This window comes from Myodes glareolus, chromosome X (genome assembly GCF_982192425.1).
Source record: "Myodes glareolus chromosome X, mMyoGla1.1, whole genome shotgun sequence".
NCBI classification, from domain to species: Eukaryota; Metazoa; Chordata; class Mammalia; order Rodentia; family Cricetidae; genus Myodes; species Myodes glareolus.
This window is the reverse complement of record NC_142053.1, coordinates 49,442,633-49,460,798: the sequence shown is the minus strand read 5'-3', so window position 1 is coordinate 49,460,798 and position 18,166 is coordinate 49,442,633. Positions and strand designations below refer to the sequence as shown.

The window sequence follows — 18,166 nt, the reverse complement described above, 5'->3', positions numbered from 1 at the left end:
TCCTCATGTTAAAAAAAAACCTGTGTCCTTAATGCTACAAGATGTCCTTAAGTGACTTGAGTACCTCAGTGTCTGTACAAAAGAACCTGGTCAGCAGTTCTATTGTCATGGGAGAATGAAATTAACTCTTAGCCCCTAAAATGCCAGAAGTGTGAAGATTCTGATCACTTCTTGGGTATGTGAACTTTGTGGAGGCTCATTTCTCAGCCAATGAGCTTAACGTTCTCACGGAGCATCATTAGTCTCAGGTAGGAACCTTTGCAAGTCCCGCTTACAGTTCTAGCATATCTTTTCCTTCCTGCTCTGTACCTTTCTATCTGAGAAAGTAGTTTGTTTACTCTGCCCTCCCTGGTTCACTCCACCCTCTCCAGTTCACTCCACCCACTCCACCCACTCCGCCCACTACACCCTCTCTGCCTTCTCCCGCCATCTCCGCCCTTTCCCGTGAAGTTCGAAATCTTCCTAGGAGGGAGGTCCTACCTTCCCCTCTCCCAGCATGCAATGTTTCAACTGCATAAACCTATGCAGATCTAAGAGGTGAACTGCTGAACTGCTGTCCTGTGACTTGCGGGAGTTATCTTCACTTAGGTTAACTTCTGGCTGGTTTCTTTTGTGCCATGTCTGATAACAAAAAGCCAGACCGAGGCCCTAGTGGCTCAGATGGTAAAAGTGATGGAAATGGATGCTGTTTACCGGAACAGCACTCCGTGGAAGAAATCCTGATGTCTTTGGTGTGGCTGATCTTCATTGCTGCCACAGCAAGTTTTCTGGCGTTCCAGTTCATCGTAGATGCCATTTATGAGGAGGAGTATGAGAGAGATGTGGCCTGGATAGCCAAGCAAAGCAGGCATATGTCCTCTACCGACGAGGAGGATGAGGACACTGAGGATGAAGACATCACGGATGAAGACATGGAGGATGAGGACCAGGAAGAATTGGAGAACCAGATGGAGGAAGCAGAGGAATACAGGGCAGAAGATGAGACGCACATGGAAGAGGGTGCCGGAGCTACCTACCTCATTGACTTAGCAACCTGTACCTGTAAGTTACCCATGGCCCTTAATCTGGATTCAGGTTGGATGTTTTCTTAACTACATCCAGAGTAAAGACCACCTCAGAGTTGGGCTCACTCTTCAGTATCATTCCTGACTCATCCCCTCCCCCCTCCACTCAGTTACCATCCTCCTCCTCCCATTCCTCAAGCTGCTCCCCACCTTTATGTACCTTTACTCTATCTACTCGGCTTCCTTCCCCACACCCCTTTAGCTACTTTCCACTCCCTGCACCCATCCCTCTCCATACTAGCCTTTTCTCTCCATCCCTCTCCCAGCTCCCTCCCCCTTTCATTTTAGCTTGTTTTCCCTGCTACCATCCTGCTCCCTGTACTTTCTTCTCCCTGCCCCCATCCTCCTTCCAGCTCCCCTTTTTGCCCCTTTCTTCTCTAGGCCCCATCCTCTGCCTGCTCCCCTTTTTGCGCCTTTCTTCTCCAAGTCCCATCCCCCTGCCTGCTCCACTTTTTGCAACTTTCTTGTCCCTTCCCCCATCCTCCTAGCATCTCCCCTTTTTGTGGCTTTCTTCTCCCTGCCCCATGATCCTCCCTGCCCCCATTTTTGTACCTTTCATCTTCCTGCACCCATCCCCCTGCCTGCTCCTGTTTTTAGTCCCTCTCTTTACCCTGACCCATCCCCCTCTCCTCTCCCTTTTTCTTGCCTTTCTTCTCCAAGTCCCCATTCTCCCTTGCTGCTCCCCTCTTTCCCCTTTCTTCTCCCTGTCCCCATCCCCTGATTGCCCCCTTTTCCCACACCCTCCTTCTCCCTTCCCCCATCCTCCTCCCAGCTCCTGTTTTTTGCCCCTTTGTTCTCCAGGTCCCACCCTCCCCCACCCTTTTATGCCTTCCTTATCCCTGCCCCCATCCCCGTGTTTGCTCCTCTTATTGTAACTTTTTTTCCCTGCCCCCGCACTTGCACCTGCTCTCCTTTTTGTCCCTTTCTTCTCCCTGTCCCCATCCCCCTGCCTGCTTCCCCTTTTTGCACCTTTTTTCTCCCTCCCCATCCCCCTTCCTGTTCTGGATTTTAGTTTCTTTCTTCTCCCTGCCCCATACCCCTGGCTGCTCCCCTTTTCGCAACTTTCTTCTTCCTTCCCCCATCCTCCTAGCATCTCCCCTTTTTGTGTGTCTCTTACCACTGCACCCATCCCCCAGCATGCTTCCCCTTTTTGCGCCTTTTTTCTCCCTCCCCATAACCCTTCCTGCTCCAGATTTTAGTTCCTTTCTTCTCCCTGCCCCATACCCCTGGCTGCTCCCCTTTTTGCAACTTTCTTCTTCCTTCCGCCATCCTCTTAGCATCTCCCCTTTTTGTGTCTTACCGCTGCACCCATCCCCCTGCCTGCTTCCCCTTTTTTGCGCATTTTTTCTCCCTGTACCCATCCCCCTCCATGCTAATCTTTTTGAGCTTTCTTCTCCAAGCTCCACCCCCCCACTGCTCCCCTTTTTGCACCTTTCTTCTCCCTGTGCCCATCCCCCTCCCTGCCCCATTTTAGCACCTTTCATCTTCCCGCACCTATCCCCCTGCCTTTTTTCTCCCTCCCCATCCCCCTGCCTGCTCCCCCTTTTTGGCATTTCTCCTTCTGGCCCCCATACCACCCTGCTCCCCTCCTTGTGCCTTTTTCCTCCAAACCCCATCCCCCAACTGTTGCCTTTTGTGTCTTTCCTTTCTCTGCTCCCTCCCCCTGTGCCCCTTTGTGTTTCCCACCTCTCTCTCCATCCTCCCATCCCCTTCCCTGCTCCCTTTTTTTGTGACTTTCTTCTCAGTGCTCCCCACCCCCTTCCTGCTCCCATGTTTGCACCTTTTTGCCCCTCTCTTTTTCCCAGCTCCCCTCCCCATTGCCTTACCTCTCCCTGCTCTGCCCCCTCCCATTTTAGCTTCCTTTTCTACCTCCTAACATCCCCTCCTTGCTCCCCTTTTTTGTGCCTTTCCTCTCAAGCACCCATTCCCTTACCTCCTCCCCCTTTCCTGCCTTCTATCCCTGTGCTCCCATTCCAATCCCTACTCTCATCCTCCTTCTTGCTCCCCCTTTTCCTGCCTCACCTCTTCTTTCTTCCCTTCCCTTTCCTGCTCCTCTTTTTGCATAGTTCCTCTCCCAGTACCCCTCAACCTCTCTGCTCCCCTTTTCCAGCCTTTCTTCTCCCTGCTCCCTCCCCTCCCTCATCGCCTTTTCATATCTTATGTCTTCCAGATCCTCTCCCCCTCCATGCTTCCCTTTTTGCACCTTTAATCCCCAGTTCCCCTCCCCCTCCCTGCTCTCCCTTTTTGGGTCTTTACTCCCCAGAGCCTCTCCCCTCCATACTCCCTTTTTTTCGTGCCATTCAGCTCCCTTCCCTGCTCCTGTTAGTGATTTCCCTTCCTTACCTCTCCCTTATCTCTCACTCCCCTGCTCCCCTTTTGGGCCTTCCTTTCCCTCATGCCTTCCCTACATGTTCCCCCTTTTAGCCCCTTTCTTGTCTCCTCCCTGTCTTCATTTTTCCCCCTTTTCTCCCTGCTCCCTCCCTCTCGCTGCTCCTCCTCTGGCCCCCATCTCCCCCCCCCCTTTTATACATTTCTGCTCCCCGAGCCTTCTCTCTCATGACTCCCTTTTCTGTGCCTTATCTCTCCCTGCTCCCTGCTTCTTGTCTTTCTTTTCCACATTCTGCTTCTTCACTCCCCTCCCTCCACTCACTTCAGTTTCCCTGCCCCCTTCTTGCTTCTCTAATCTCCTAATTCCTTTACCCCATCCCTCTCCTCTTCCCACCTCCCTCCCCCTCCTTACTGTTATGAAATTGCCTGCGGGTCCCAAGCAGCTTGCAGCAGGGTCCCGGTGTCTGGTCCCGAGCAGCGGGGGCCTGGCAGCAGGTCTCAAGGGGTGGCGGGTTGGAGGCACAGACACATGGTATAGAATAGAATTGGATATTTATTAGTTGAGTAATAAAATGGGAAGGAAAAAGGGGAGAAGGGGGAAGATAGGAGAGAGAGAAAGGGAAGAGAAAAAGGACAGAAAGAGAAAAGAAGGGGGAAGAAGGGGAGCGCACGGAGCCAAAGGGAACAGAGAAAGAATCAAGATGGCGAGAGGAGGGGAGGGTCCACAGGGAGTGGGCATGGCTTGTCTCTTAAAGTGATGAACAATCATAACACCTACTACCATGATTTCCCTGCCCCCTTCCTGCTTCTCTTATCTCCTAATTCCTTTACCCCATCCCTCTCCTCTTCCTATCTCCCTCTCCTTCCCTACTACGCTGATTTCCTCACCACCCTGCTCTCTGCCTCTTTCCTTTTCCTTCTATCATCTCCCCCTCCCCTGTCAATTCCTTCACTTCACTCTTCCTGTTCCCTTCCCCTCCCCCTCCTTGTGCTCCCTTCCTGCCTCTGCTCCCTCTCTCATCTCACCACTCCAATTCATTACCCCCTCTTCCTTTCTCTCTCCCTATCTCTGCTCGTCTCTCTTCCTGCCCTCCACCTTCTGCCTCTTCCCTAGCCTCATTCCTTCTTTCTACCCTTCTCTCTTTTCCATCTTCCCCTCCCTGCTCCTTCCTCCTTACATCTCTACTTTGCTGCTGTCTCTCCTCCTTTTCTCTGTCCTTCACCCCCTCTCCTTCCTCCCCTTTATTCATCCTCCCCCTCTCTTACGTCCTGCTTCCCTCTCCTCTGTGCTTCTACTTCCTGCCTCTCCTTCTCTTTGCTCCTCTCCTCTCCCATTCTCTGTTCTCCTTCATATCTTCCTTACCTCTCCTTATCCCCCCACGCCCTCCTCTTCTTGCACCTCTCTCTTTGTTCTTTCCATCCCCTTTCCCCATCCATCAATCCTCCCTTCCCCTCTCCCTCCATGCTCCCCTTCCTTTCCTGTTCCCTTTCTGTCTCTCTTCCTCCTCTTCCCTTTTCTCTCCCATCCCTTGCCTCTCTTTGTTTTTCCTACTCCTTGCTCCCCTCCCCCTGCCTGATTCCCTTACCTACTTTATGCCTCCTTCTGTGTATCTCTCCTCTCCTCCTTTCCCTCTTTCCACTTCCTGTTACTCTCACTCAGATCCTTCTTCCCTTCTGTCTCCCACTTCCCTTCTGTTCCATCTCCCCTGTTCATCACCCATCTCCTCCCTGCCCTCTCTCCTCTTTCTTCTTCACCCTTTCCTCTCCCGTTCCCCTCTATCTTCATTCATATCCCCTTTCCCCTCTGGATCTGCCTTTCCAATGGTACTTCCTCCTCCCATTTCTCCCTTCCCTTTCCCCCTTCTCTTTTCCTCCTTCTTCCATCTCCCTTCCTCCCCTCTTCCCCTCTCCCTCCTCCCTTCATTCTCTCCTTCCCATCTCCACTCCAAGTCCCCTTCTTTTACTCTTCCACCCTCCTCTTTAAAAGGAGGTCCCATCTGGGAGGCAAGGAACAAAGCAGAATGGGAAAGTCAGAGCTGTGGGCAGACAAGGCTGAATGCAGATAAGGCTAGGTATCTGAGGATTCTGGAATGCAGCCAACAGGGGCTTATGTAGCCCGAGGTAACCAGAAGGAACAAAGTGATAGTGGAATTCTGTGCCTCTGTTGGAGCATCTTTCTCAAATGCAGGCCATGTTGAGAGCTTGCCCAACCCTGTTGAATAATAGTAGAGTCTGAAAAGTAGGTGCCAGTGGTTTTTTTTTATTTTATTTTATTTTATTTTTAGATAAATTAGTACTTGGTTGGTTGTATTCTGCTAAAAATACAGCAAATACAGACTGGAGACTTCTGTCCCATGGGTTATGAATAATGAACTATGTATACAGGAAAAGCTGTCAACATGCAGATTTATTTTAGGATGAAGACATGTTGGGACCATAGACATGTTGCTGAATTGCTCTCTCTTGCTCATGTTTATCTTCTCCAGGTGTTCCTGACCATAAACTAAGGAAGAATATAATCAGGTTTAAGGTGCTTCATTTCTTCCGTGAGCCTAACTTCCTGGTGTCTATACCAGTAGAATCGGAACAGCCGATTGAATGTGAGTGTGAAGATGTTGACAGAGAAGCTGCTGAGGAGAAGGAAGAGGAAGGAGATGAAACTGCAAATCTGGAAGGGGACCTGGACTCTGAAGAGGACTCCCTGCTTTAGGAACACAGGTACTGTCTACTTCCACTAACCATTCCTAACATAAGGGACTAATAGCTTCATGGGTTTTGAAATATTCTTGGCAAACAAAACAGTTGTTAAATTTTCATATTATTTAATATTAAATGAAATAAATATTAAATTTATTTAAGATTAAACTAAAATAGTTTACCATCCATAATGTGCTCATACGTTAAGCAGGAGTCAGTTGTTTGTAGATGCAAGTCCTTTAGACTAACCAAGAGATTGCTTGCTATGGATGGGAATACTACAGACTTGGTAGTAAAAGATGATAATGAGAATTCTTGTCTCCATTGGGTGGATATTGTTCTTATGGTGCTGATAAAAGTTTGGATAAATTGGGAAAAATTTAAGTGTTTCAAGTGAAATCACATCTCATGATTCATTTGTAAATTATCAGCCTAGTTCTGATTTTACTATCTCAAATGACATAAAACTAAAAAACAAATACATATAGTTTTTACTGAATTGGGAATTAGGCATTATATTTTCTGTGTTCATCTTTGACTCTTTTTGTCTTTCTGAATTTTCCCATTTCTGGGCCAGGCTTTAAAGAGATGAAATTTTGTATTTAAAAAAAATAATCTTTTTCAAATTTTTGATTTAAACTTTTGATTTAATTTTAGGTTAAAAATTTTAAATGATATTTTTAAAGAGATGAAAATCTCATTTTAAAGAAGTAACAGCTGAGTAGCTGGGGGCCTAAGGGAATGTACAGGGCTGATATATAAACATATAAAGTTTTGTGCTCTGAGAAGCAATAAAGAGAAACACAAAACAGGCCTTTACAGTGATTGACAATAGGAAAGTGAGGTTGATAGGACCAGATTACAGAAACTAACAAACTTATGGGAACGCTGATAACTAAAGATCGCTTAGGGAAGAACAGAAGGGAAGTGTTTTACTTTTTCCTTGTTGAGAGACAATGGCAGTTCAGAGAATTGGAAGTCAGCAGTGCCTTTTAAAGGGATACAAATATTGTTTGTCTCTTATTTCCTCCTACAGTTGCAAAGCCCAGAAGAAAGAAATGGATGGAGGAAGAGGAAATGGTTTTCACTGGTTTTCTCGGTTTTAGTAGTCTAGGAAACAGATTTTGTTCTGAAGTTCATGATACCGATGTCCTCAACAGACATCTGACCACACAGTAACCGTTTATAGATAAATAAGGCTATGTTTGTTTGTGTTTAAAAATAAAAGTTTGACTTGCATTAACTACAGTCCTTTTATGTTAATGTTAATTCACATTTTAAAAAATCTATTCGGTTTTGCCCCACTTTGAAAAAGAAAAGCAACTAGCTTATCAGGATACTAAATAATTACTGATGGGTCACTCTGAGCCAGCAGCAGCAGCAGCTGAAAACTTGCTAAGTGTACATTCTTAGACTCTATTCCAGACTTACTGAATCCAAGATCCTTAAGGCCGACCTTCAGGCAAGAATTCTTAAGTCCTCTAATACTTCTGAGTACCTGACCCTCAGAGTACCACTGGCTTGCTGCAATGGGGGAAAGACTTGGTAGAACCAGCCTTCCTTAGCTCCGGATGTAAGAAAGAAGTAAGTGGAGCATTTTTTGGAAAGATGTTAGTGCTTTGGGAATGTGCCCTTGAAGGAGATTCGGGACCCTTCTGGCCTCTTTTTTTGGTAACAGCTGTTGAGCTGCAAATGTATCCTTCTGATATTTTTCTCCATCTTTGTGTAGTACTTTTCTTTGGATCTCTGTCTCTAGGTTTGTTCTTTATCAGGGTGCCAGTGAGCAATTAAGGGTCCACCTTTATCCAGTATTATTTCATCCTAGTATTCTATTTGCAAATATTCTTAGGTCACATCCATGGAGTCTAAGAGTGGCTTCTGCAGTATATCTCTGTGAAGGACACCATTGAACTCATTAACGTGTGATGGGGAGCCAACCAGGTCATAACTATTCAGACACAGTTTATAGCCAACTGAAGTCTTAATTTCAAACAGCTGGGACACTCTGGCATATGGGGACCCACGTGTATCCCTGAGTATTTAGAGAAAGAAGTTTTAACGGCAAAAGCTACATCCTGGTATCTCATTTTGCAGCTCCAGCAGGCACGCTTTACACAAGCAAGTACCCTAACAGAAGCTGAGATAAGCAGCTACCTGGAGAGGGTTCTGCACACGCAGGCAGTTTAATGGAAACTAAGTTATCTGGGGTGTCTTGATTTCAGTTTTCTTGAACAGAGTTGGGAAATTTTCCGTGGGATTCTCCATCAAGGAAATCAAATTCTAGTTAAACCTAACATAACCTCAGCAAGAATACAAGATGGAGGAACTTTTGCAATACCTGCCCCGTCACAAAGGAGCAAAGATTGGGTGGTGGTCATAAAATATAGATAAAGGAAAAAACAGGGGAAATGTAAAACAATATCTTTATCATGTTTGTGGTGAAAGGCGCACGTATGTGTGTATGTTGTTGCTTATGTGTCTATGCTGCTTATCTTCATAATTCTTTCTGAACGCTAATTGCAACCTTCTATATATGTATATGTACATATGTATGTGTGTACAAATATATGTATTTATGTACATAGCACTCAGAAAGAATTATGAAGAAGATAAATACCATATTAAAGACAGAGTTCTTTTAAATTTCCTCTTTAATTTAGAAAAAATTTCAAACCTGCAGAAAATGTATGTAGAATATTATATCATGTGCTCATCATCCAATCTAACAACACACCTAGAAAAAAAGGATTGAACTTCAGCTGAATTCTACCTTTTGTTCTACAAATGCTAACCACTGCCTTTAATGTGGTATTTAGCTTCTTCACAATTCAATTCTACGTGTGCTGTTAGATTGGACAATAAGCACATGGATATAATATTCTACATACATTTTTACAAGTTCAGAACTTTTTTTAAATTAAAGAGATTTAAAAGAAATCTTCTTTTAAAGCTGACTTAAGAAAAATGAGTGGCATTGCTGAACAGAGTAAAGGGTTGGAAATGATAAGGATTTTATTTTAAGTAGGAATCTGGTTTCGACATTTAGTTAAGGCTGCCTAGATTCCTGCTTATTGGCCTCAATAGTGCAATAGCATTTTGCATGTTATATAATAGCATATTTCACATTCTAGTTTAAATTGACACTTTTTGTACATGGTCATCTCTTTACAACCTGTAGAAAGTACCATTTTCAAGGTTTCAGATTACACATGCACTTACTTGTTTCTTCTAAATGAGCCACACTGCATTTTTTCCCTTAGGAGGTGCTTGAAATGCTTGATAATACGTGGTCTGCTTTTTGTTTAGATGTCTCTTCTTAACTCCAGCATCCTGTTACATTTCCGGGGTATTTGTGGTATTACTATATTGATGAAGGTGAGAAACAGGTATATGTAGGATTCTTAATTACTTTATGTAGCTTAGCAACATTTTCTAATAAAACAGTTTAAATTAAAATTGTAAATTAATAACAGAATTAATAAAGAAGACCTAATAAAGAAGACCTGTTTAAAGAAAGTTATAGATGGAAGATCGGTGAAGGGGAAAGGACAGGGCACAGGCAAGGATACTAGAAGGCCTTATTATACTTTAGTAGAAGTTTGTCTCAAAGTTTTAGCATAGCCTTACTATCTCCCCACATGTTCTTTGGTAGCACATACAGGCTGTAATTCTTTTAGAGATGGTCAGTTAGTGGTGACCACAAAAGGAGACAGAAAAGAGGCTCAGGAAACACTTAATGTATTACTCCATTATTGTAACATGATGGGGGCTGGCTTGTTTGTTTGTTGGGGCTTCTTTCCCGCCCTGTACCCCACAACCAGCTTGTTGGGGTTTTCTGTCCTGCGCGGCCCCCCAGCTGTTTAGTCCCAAAGTAAAATCACACAAGAGATCTTTATAAGTTATAATGCTGATTGGCCCGTTAGGTCAGGCTTCTTACTGGCTAACTCTCACATCTTGATTAACCCATTTTTCTAATCTATGTTAGCCATGTGGCTCAGTACCTTTTTCAGTGGGGCAGCTCACATCCTGCTGCTTCGGTGATCTGGGCAGGAGTGGGAGTATTCAACTTCCTCCTCCCCAGAATTCTCCTGCTCTCCTTGCATCATTTCCACTTCCTGTCTGGTTTTCCTGCCTACACCTCCTGCCTGGCCAATCAGTGTTTATTTAAAACATGATTGACAGAATACAGACAATTCTCCTGCACCACATTATGCTCACAAGTCTTTGACACTGGAGGTATCCTGTTACCAAAGTATTAGGCCCAACTCTGAAAGCCCCATGAGACTAGATTCAAGAGATGCTAAAACAAGTGTAGTTGGTTAGAGCCGGCAAACATGTGGTCTAGAAAGCTTCCTTCCCTGTTCAGAGAATAGCTCCAGAATAGAAGTGGGGAGCCAACAATTAGGCATCTGCATAGCCTCTTTAGTCAGACCTGCAAACCGAGAGAGAGAGAGAGAGAGAAGCAAGCAATGTGGGTGTGGGTTCTCGTGCATGTTGGTTGCAGGTAAAGATTTGAGGATTCCTCTAGGGTCCTCCTAACATGCTCTAGGAAGCCAGGCTTAGAAGGCAGTTTATGTTCAGGTTTTGTTACCAGTATGAGATGGTGGCCTTCAGAAAGCCTGAAGAGTGGCATAAGTTAAATGGACTGGTTAGAGAAACACACATAAACAATTAAAATCATTCAAAACAATGCCAGTCATGCTTTTAATTGTCATGCTAGGGCTGGAAAGATGGCTCAGCAGTTAAGAGCATTTGTTTCTCATGCAAAGAATCTGAGTTGGGGTTCGGTTCCCTGCAACCATGTAATATTTCATTTCCTTCTATAATTCTAGTTTCAGGGAAGCTGGTGCCCTTCTCCTCTGAAGTCACACACATGGTGCACAGACACACATGCAAGACCAATTCTCATTTACATACCTGGCTCTAGGTGGAGATAGGAATGGTTCTTGCAGCAGTGTGGTCACAGGACACCATCGAGGCTTCAGGTTGCATCCCAACCCTGGGCTTCTGTGTGACCATTAGTGGCAATGTAGGACCCAGACTTGAGGTCAGACCCCCCCCAAATCTTGGTAGGACCATGGAACCCAACATGGGCCTTAGCAGCAGCTGGATCTGGATGTCACCACTGCCTCCAGCGGCAGGATGGCCCAGTAAGGCAGTAAGACACTAACTTGGCCCTTGATCTTGGGTGTCTGCAGGACCTTTGATGGTAACAGGAGAGGAGCAGGGAGAGATAAGGCTCAAAAGGGGGGGCCAAGGGAGAGAGATCAAGGAAGAGAAATATGCAAAAAGGGAAGGAGGATGGGACAGGGGAGGAAAGACATGGAAAGGGGAACCTGGAGGGGAACAGACAGAAGTAAGACATGGAAAGGGGAGCCTGGAGGGTATTTGACCAAAGTAGACATGGAAAGAAGAGCCTGGAGGGGAACAGACAAAGTTAAGACATGGAAAGTGGAACCTGTAGGGGAACAGGCAGAGAAGTCAGACAAGGAAAGGGGAGGCTGAAGAGGAACAGACAGAGAAGTCAGACATAGAAAGTGGAGCCTGTGGCGGGGGGGGGGGGGGAGGCACACAGAAGTAACACATGGAAATGGAAAGTGGAGCCTGGAGGGGGACAGACAGAGGTCAGACATTGAAAGAGGAGCCTGCAGGGGAACAGACAGAGGTAAGACATGGAAAGCGGAGCAGGGAGCAAGAGGAAACAGGGAGAAGAAAGGCTCTAAAAGGGGAGCAGGGAAGGGGAGTAGAGCTGGTAGGGGAAGATGCAAAAAGAGGAGCAAGTAAGGGAAGGGCAACAGGGAGAGGGAAGGTACAAAAAAGGGAGGGATGAATGGGAGGGGAACAGGGCTAGGGATGGGAGCAGACCTCAGGTGCAGTGGAGCCATGAACCCTGACATAGTCATCAGCTTCAACTTGTGCCCAGAAGTCTCCGTATCATTGTGTAGCAGCACCAGCCTTGGTATCCTGGTCCTAGGTCACCAACATGGACTCAGGTTGCTGGTTTGACTCCGAGTTCTTCATGGTCCTCCATGGCAACTGGAACCACGTACGTCATTCTAGACCCAGGCTGCTACAGGGCCGCTGACCCAGATACGGCCCTCAGCAGCAGCCTGGACCTAGATGACACCCTGGTACCAGATGGGCACAGGTCACCCATATATGTATGGCCCCTGATGTGGCATATACCCCCTGACTCCACCCAAACCACAGGCTCCAGCCCTGATCCCGGCCTCCATATGGACCCTAGTGGTAACCTGTGAGTACAATGCAGAGCCTGGCTGCAGTTGGGCCACGGACCCAGACATGGCCTCAGACAACAGCTTCGCCTGTTGACATCCTTGTTCTGGGTGGTAGCTCCGGGCACTCAGATCAAGATGGCTGTTAGGATTCTTTGGAGGGGGAGCTTTGCAGCAGGTGAGAGCCTACAGCCAGTGAGGAACATACAAATAACTTAAGTGAGTTTTATTGAGATAAAGGGATTTGTGAGGGAAGAGAGAGAGAGAGAGAGAGAGAGAGAGAGAGAGAGAGAGAGAGAGCTGTTTGCCTCTTCCAAGAACAGAGGGGAGAGAGAGAACTAGGAGGAGTTTTACCTTTTAAAGAGACGGGATACTGCCTGCCTGTATGTAGGCTTAACACAGATCATGATGCACTCGGCCAGGTCCTCAAGGGGCGGGGCCAGTTTCAACTGACAGCAGCATGGCCCCTGGACATCAACAAGGCCTTAGGCTTCATGTGGCTTTTGGTGGCACCATGGGGACATGGGTATCAAAATAGACCCCAGCTGCAGTAGGACGACAGGCATAGATATGGTCCTTGGCAGCAGCCTAGGCCTGAATGTCACCATGGCCCTGGGTGGTGAGAAAGGCCACCTAGATCAGTACTGCTCCAGTGGCAGCATGGCTTGTGAACCCGATCGCGGCCCCAAGAGGTGGCCCAGCCCACCGGAGTCAGCATGGCACTCAAAGGTAACAGAAGCCATGGAAATAATATAGCCCCTGGCTACTGTAGGATCAGAGACCCACACATGGCCCTTGATAGCCACCTGATTCAGGCATGGCCATGGTCCCAGGTGGCAAGCAGACCTCCCTCCTTAGTTTACTCCTCACCCTAGTAACCAAGTACCCAGGGGGCAAGCTGGCCCCCAACATCTGCCTAATCCCCTACATATACTTTTCTTCCTTTATGTGTCTTTCCACGGCAGCATATGAACCATTCTGCTTCTCTAACAATTCTCTGCCCCTTGTTTACTTAAAGTCAAGGGGCCCCCGACTGTCTTTCCACCAGCCTGGGCCCAAGGCCCAAGGATTCTGCCTGCTGGGAAAGTCCCGGCTAGGCCCCATGTGCAAAAAATGTGCATCAGACAGGTGGGGTGTTGCTGTCCTCATGCCCACCTGGCTAAAGCAAATCTTTATTACAGGCACCTGGGAGCCACTAGAATTTGGGTCCTCTGAAAGAGTTTATCAAGCGACCTTTATCATTGAGCCATTTCTCCAGTATCAAAATAAAATAAATCTCTCCACAATTCTCCTTTAATAAAGGAGACCTTGTTACAATGCCAAGCAATGCCAGACTACCATGGAAAGACATTAATGTTGTCACCAGGCAGAAAACAAGAAGGGCCAAGCTCCTAGGTTAAGAATTTTATTCGTGTTTCCATAAGAGCAGCAAGGGAGGGAGGTTCAAAGTGCCGGGTTGCTTACTTTCAATAGTTTTGTGATTCACTACACTATGTTCATTTATCTGGCTCTGAGATGACTAAGGCAGAGGAATATTTCCTCTTGGGGTGTAAGTGTCAGAGAGAAGAAGGGCCGTTATTGCTTGGTTAATTTATATATTAAAAGGCAAGCTTTGGTTGGGCCTTTATTAACTTTGAGAATTGGCTACCCCAGGGAGGGACTGTTTTGTTTCTCCCAGGCAGTGAGGTGTATGACTTTATATTTTCTCACTTGTCAAAACATATAGTGGATTTTTTTAAAAAAATAAATAAAAGTCTTTATAATAAAATTGATTCTCTGATATTTGGCATCATGATGGAGGTCTTAGAGAATAGGACAGAAATTTCACTAGTACTCTAAATATTTTATGATGAGACTTGAAAAAAAACGAAGACACATGAGTAAAAAGAAACTTCTGATTCTTACCATATGGCCCATTCTTACAGCATTAGCAGAGTAAAATAAGTCTGCAGCTTTGTAGTGTGTGTGAGAAAGCAATCAGACAAGGAGGTCAGGGCCACCAATTAGGTTGTTAAGGGTATGAAATCATAGGGTAGGAAAATGCATGTAAACATGAATGATATCTGAGTGCAAACCAAGGGAATAATGGTTGCGGTTGGAGCTATAAACAGGAATGCGTGCTGGAAGTCTAGGAGGGTTAGGAGAAAGTGGCGAATCCTCTAGGAAAGGAGATATGTGGTTGGCTGATGTGAGACAGGAGTATCCTAGAGAAAGCAATTGTTTTAACATCCAGGAAATTGAACCTAAGGCCTCATTCATGCCACGCACGTGCTCTACCACTGAGCTTCACCAGGGTCTCACTGTTTCTACACTGGCCTGGAACTCACTCTAGCCAGCTGACCTAAAACTTGTACTCCTCCAGCCTCAGCTGTCTTGAGTCATTGAGATTACAGACTTATACCATGAGGTCAAGAAATAGAGGGTAATAGCCTCAGATTTCCCTTTGTGTATCGGAGCTGCAGGGCAGAAAGGATTTCTCAAGCCATTAGTTTCATGACTAACAGACACACCCATAACAAAACATAGATTATCAAGGTAAAAGTATACAAATTAGTATATGTTTTATATGATGCAAGAATATCCAGAAATTAAGACTCAAATCATCAATGAAACTTGTGTATTTTTGTACTTACGTGTGTCAAGAGTGGACGGTAATGTAGAAGAATAACCAGACATAGGGAGCATGAGCCAATGGTAATCAGGTGAGGGAAATTTAGCAAGACTTGCTATTTTTGTTTTTCTGATTAAACTAAGAGCCATACACTTGCTAGATAAATGCTGAAGCACTGAGCTACATCCTCAGCCTGCATTTGTGTTTGGAGGCAGAGCTTTGATAACTTGGCCAGGCTGACCTTGAGCTCAGGCTGAAGACCAGGCAACTCTTAAACTTAAAGAAAGTGGGCTGGAAATGAATTCATAAAGACATTTTATGAAAGTACTTTTTATAAACTAAATGTTCCTATTACTCTACTTGTGTATTTCAGGAGAATTTTAGTATTAGTTCTTTATTTGTTTGTTTGTTTACAGACACTTCAAAGAAATTACTTTATTTTCATATGTGTGAGTGTTTTTGATGTTTTTGTTTGTTTGAGACAGGGTTTCTCTGTAGTTTTGGTCCCTGTCCCCGAACTAACTCTTATAGACCAGGCTGTCCTCAAGCTCACTGAGATCCTGCCTCTGCCTCCAGAGTGCTGGGATTAAAGGTTTACACCACCGCCGCCCAGCTTGTCATCTGAATGTTTTATCTGGATATATGTTTATGCACCACAGGCCTGCTTAGTGACTGTGGAGTTCAGAATTGGCCAACAGACTATCTGGGACTGGAGTTACAGACAGTTGGTTGGGAGCCATCATGTGGGTGCTGCCAGTCTAACCTGGTTCCTCTACAAAAGCAGTATGCACTCTTAACTGCTGAGCCATCTCTCCCACACCAACACACTTTTTAAAAGGCTTTCAGGACTGATATTAAATTTGCATCTTTAGAATACTTTATCCTGGTTCACTACTAAGGTCATTTCTAATTCAGGTTAGGTTATTTTACAGATGATATTGCTTAAATAGTTATTTGAAACTGAAAATTCATGAAATTACTCTCACTTTTCTAATGGTAATAAATAAATTAGACTTGTTTCTTGCTTCCCAAACTATCATATGTACACTAACTCATATTACCAAATTTAATCAGTACTGAAGCTGTGCCCCTATATTTTTTTTCTGAACCATAAAACAAGTCAAACTTGTTTTGAAGATATATTCTCCAAAGAATATATCTTCGCCTTAAAAGGGACATATACTAGCACATGAGAAAATGATCATGGTATCTGAATTTGACAGCGATATGAGGTCTCAGAACAAACAAAACAAACCAAGCAATGTTTCATCATGCTCCCTTTGAAACCTCATTTATTTCACAAACTCAAAATCCACGTTTCTCCTCCAGCCTAGTGTGCCAATTTTCTTTCAAAACTTCTCTTGTAACTTCCCACTAACCTATCATAAGGGAAACATCCAGCATTTTTCTTAACTGCATATATATGTGTGAGTAGTGCTTTGGGTTAAAGTGTCACAAATAGCTTTAATAGATTTAATTTTTCCATAATGTAAGGCTTCCATGATTAGTAATATCCAAGGGAATGAACATGGTGTGTCTTCCCTGAACTGTTGATAGCCCTATATTGTATATAAGGCTAAGGAGTTCCTTATGCTGCCAAAATAATTAATCTCACTGTAATTTATTGTAACAAAAAATGGATATAAGCAAGACTATGAGAAAGACTGAAAAAAACAGTAGCCTATCACAACAACAATACATTATTTAATCAATGAAAAGTATTATGTAGAGTTAAATATATTAACGTAGTGATATGGAAGTCCCCTCTGTGTGTTGCTTGTATTGGTTAGTGAATAAAGAAACTGCCTTGCCCTGATAGGGCAGAACTTAGGTAGGTGGAGAAGACAAAACTGAATTCTGGGAGGAAAAAAGCAGAGTCAGAGACACGCCATGGGTCTATCACCAGAGTAAGACATGCTGCCAAAACTTAGCCAGTAAGCCACTGCCATGTGGCAATACACAGATTAATAGAAATTGGTTAAACTAAAATGTAAGAGTTAGCCAATAAGAAGTTAGAGCTAATGGGTCAAGCAGTGTTTTAATTAATATAGTTTCTGTGTGATTATTTTGGTTCTGGGCAACTGGGATGAATAAGCAGCCTCCTTGCAACAATGAAGGGTGGGGTCAGGGAAAAGCCATGGATCCTCTGCCTGAGATAGATGCTGGTTAGAATCTTTGCCGGTCAGTCACTGCCACGTGGTGATACACAAATTAATAGAAATGGGTTAAATTAATATAAGAATTAGCCAATAAGAAGCTAGAGCTAATGAGCCAAGCAGTGATTTAATTAATACAGTTTCTGTGTGGTTATTTTGGGGTTAAGCTAGCCAGGCAGCTGGGATGAACAAGCAGGCTCTCCTTGCAACAACATAGTTTTAAAATGCAAGTAAAAATCAAGTGAAAAGACCCCAAAAGTACAATTTCTTCATGTAAAACGTTCACATTTAAACAATGGAATATGTTCATATAATTTGATTTTTCATTGTTATTTTTAAGGCAGTATCTCCCTACTCAGGGTTGCCTTGAACTCATTATATGACCCAGGCTGGGCTCAAATTTATTGTCTTCCTGCTTCACCCTTCTAAGTACTGTGATGACAGGCATGCTTCTTGAAGCTTGGCTTAATAATGGTGTTTGATTTGTGTTTTGTTTTGAAACAAGATCTTTCTGTAAAGAACAGACTGACCTTAAACTTAAAATAATCTTGCTTATACCGGAGTGCTTGAATGACAGGCAGGTACGGCCACAATGGCATATGTTTTTATCCTAGATAAAAAGGAAAACATATTTGAATGCCAAATGGAAATTTCCTAATTGGATTACACCTAAAAATTATAAAAGAAGAAAGGAATTTAGTGGGAGGAAATGTGAAAATCAGGAAATGTGTGAGAAAGTGTTTTTTACTGTTTCTACTGAGCTATATATATTTCTCTGCTCCTTTCCCTTCTTTCCCTCTTCCCTTCTCAGAAGAGGGTAGAAGCTGATCAAGTGTTTAAATGTCTTTACAAGAATATAGGTTTGTCTTACATGTGAATGAATTTGAGAGCACATTAAGTGAATATATATGTTTTGGTAGCATATGTGAAATGTCTATACACATGCAACAAGTATCTACATATCACTGAGTGTAATTATATGTATGAGTATGTGAGTGGTTTGTGAGAGTTGTGTGATTATAGTTAGATGCATGAATCATGTGTGTGTTGGTTAATATTGATTATAAGGTTGAC

The 18,166-nt window shown here is 44.3% G+C and overlaps 1 protein-coding gene across 1 annotated transcript; it reads left to right on the top strand.

Moving 5' to 3' along the window:
- Positions 1-415: 415 nt before the first annotated feature.
- Positions 416-7,332, top strand: LOC125415743 (tumor rejection antigen P815A-like). Its single transcript, XM_048458242.3, has 3 exons — positions 416-1,041; positions 5,879-6,110; positions 7,126-7,332. Exons 1-2 carry the CDS (start codon positions 618-620, stop codon positions 6,100-6,102), a joined length of 648 nt encoding a protein of 215 aa, XP_048314199.1. The 5' UTR covers positions 416-617; the 3' UTR covers positions 6,103-6,110; positions 7,126-7,332.
- The last annotated feature ends 10,834 nt before the right edge of the window (positions 7,333-18,166 follow it).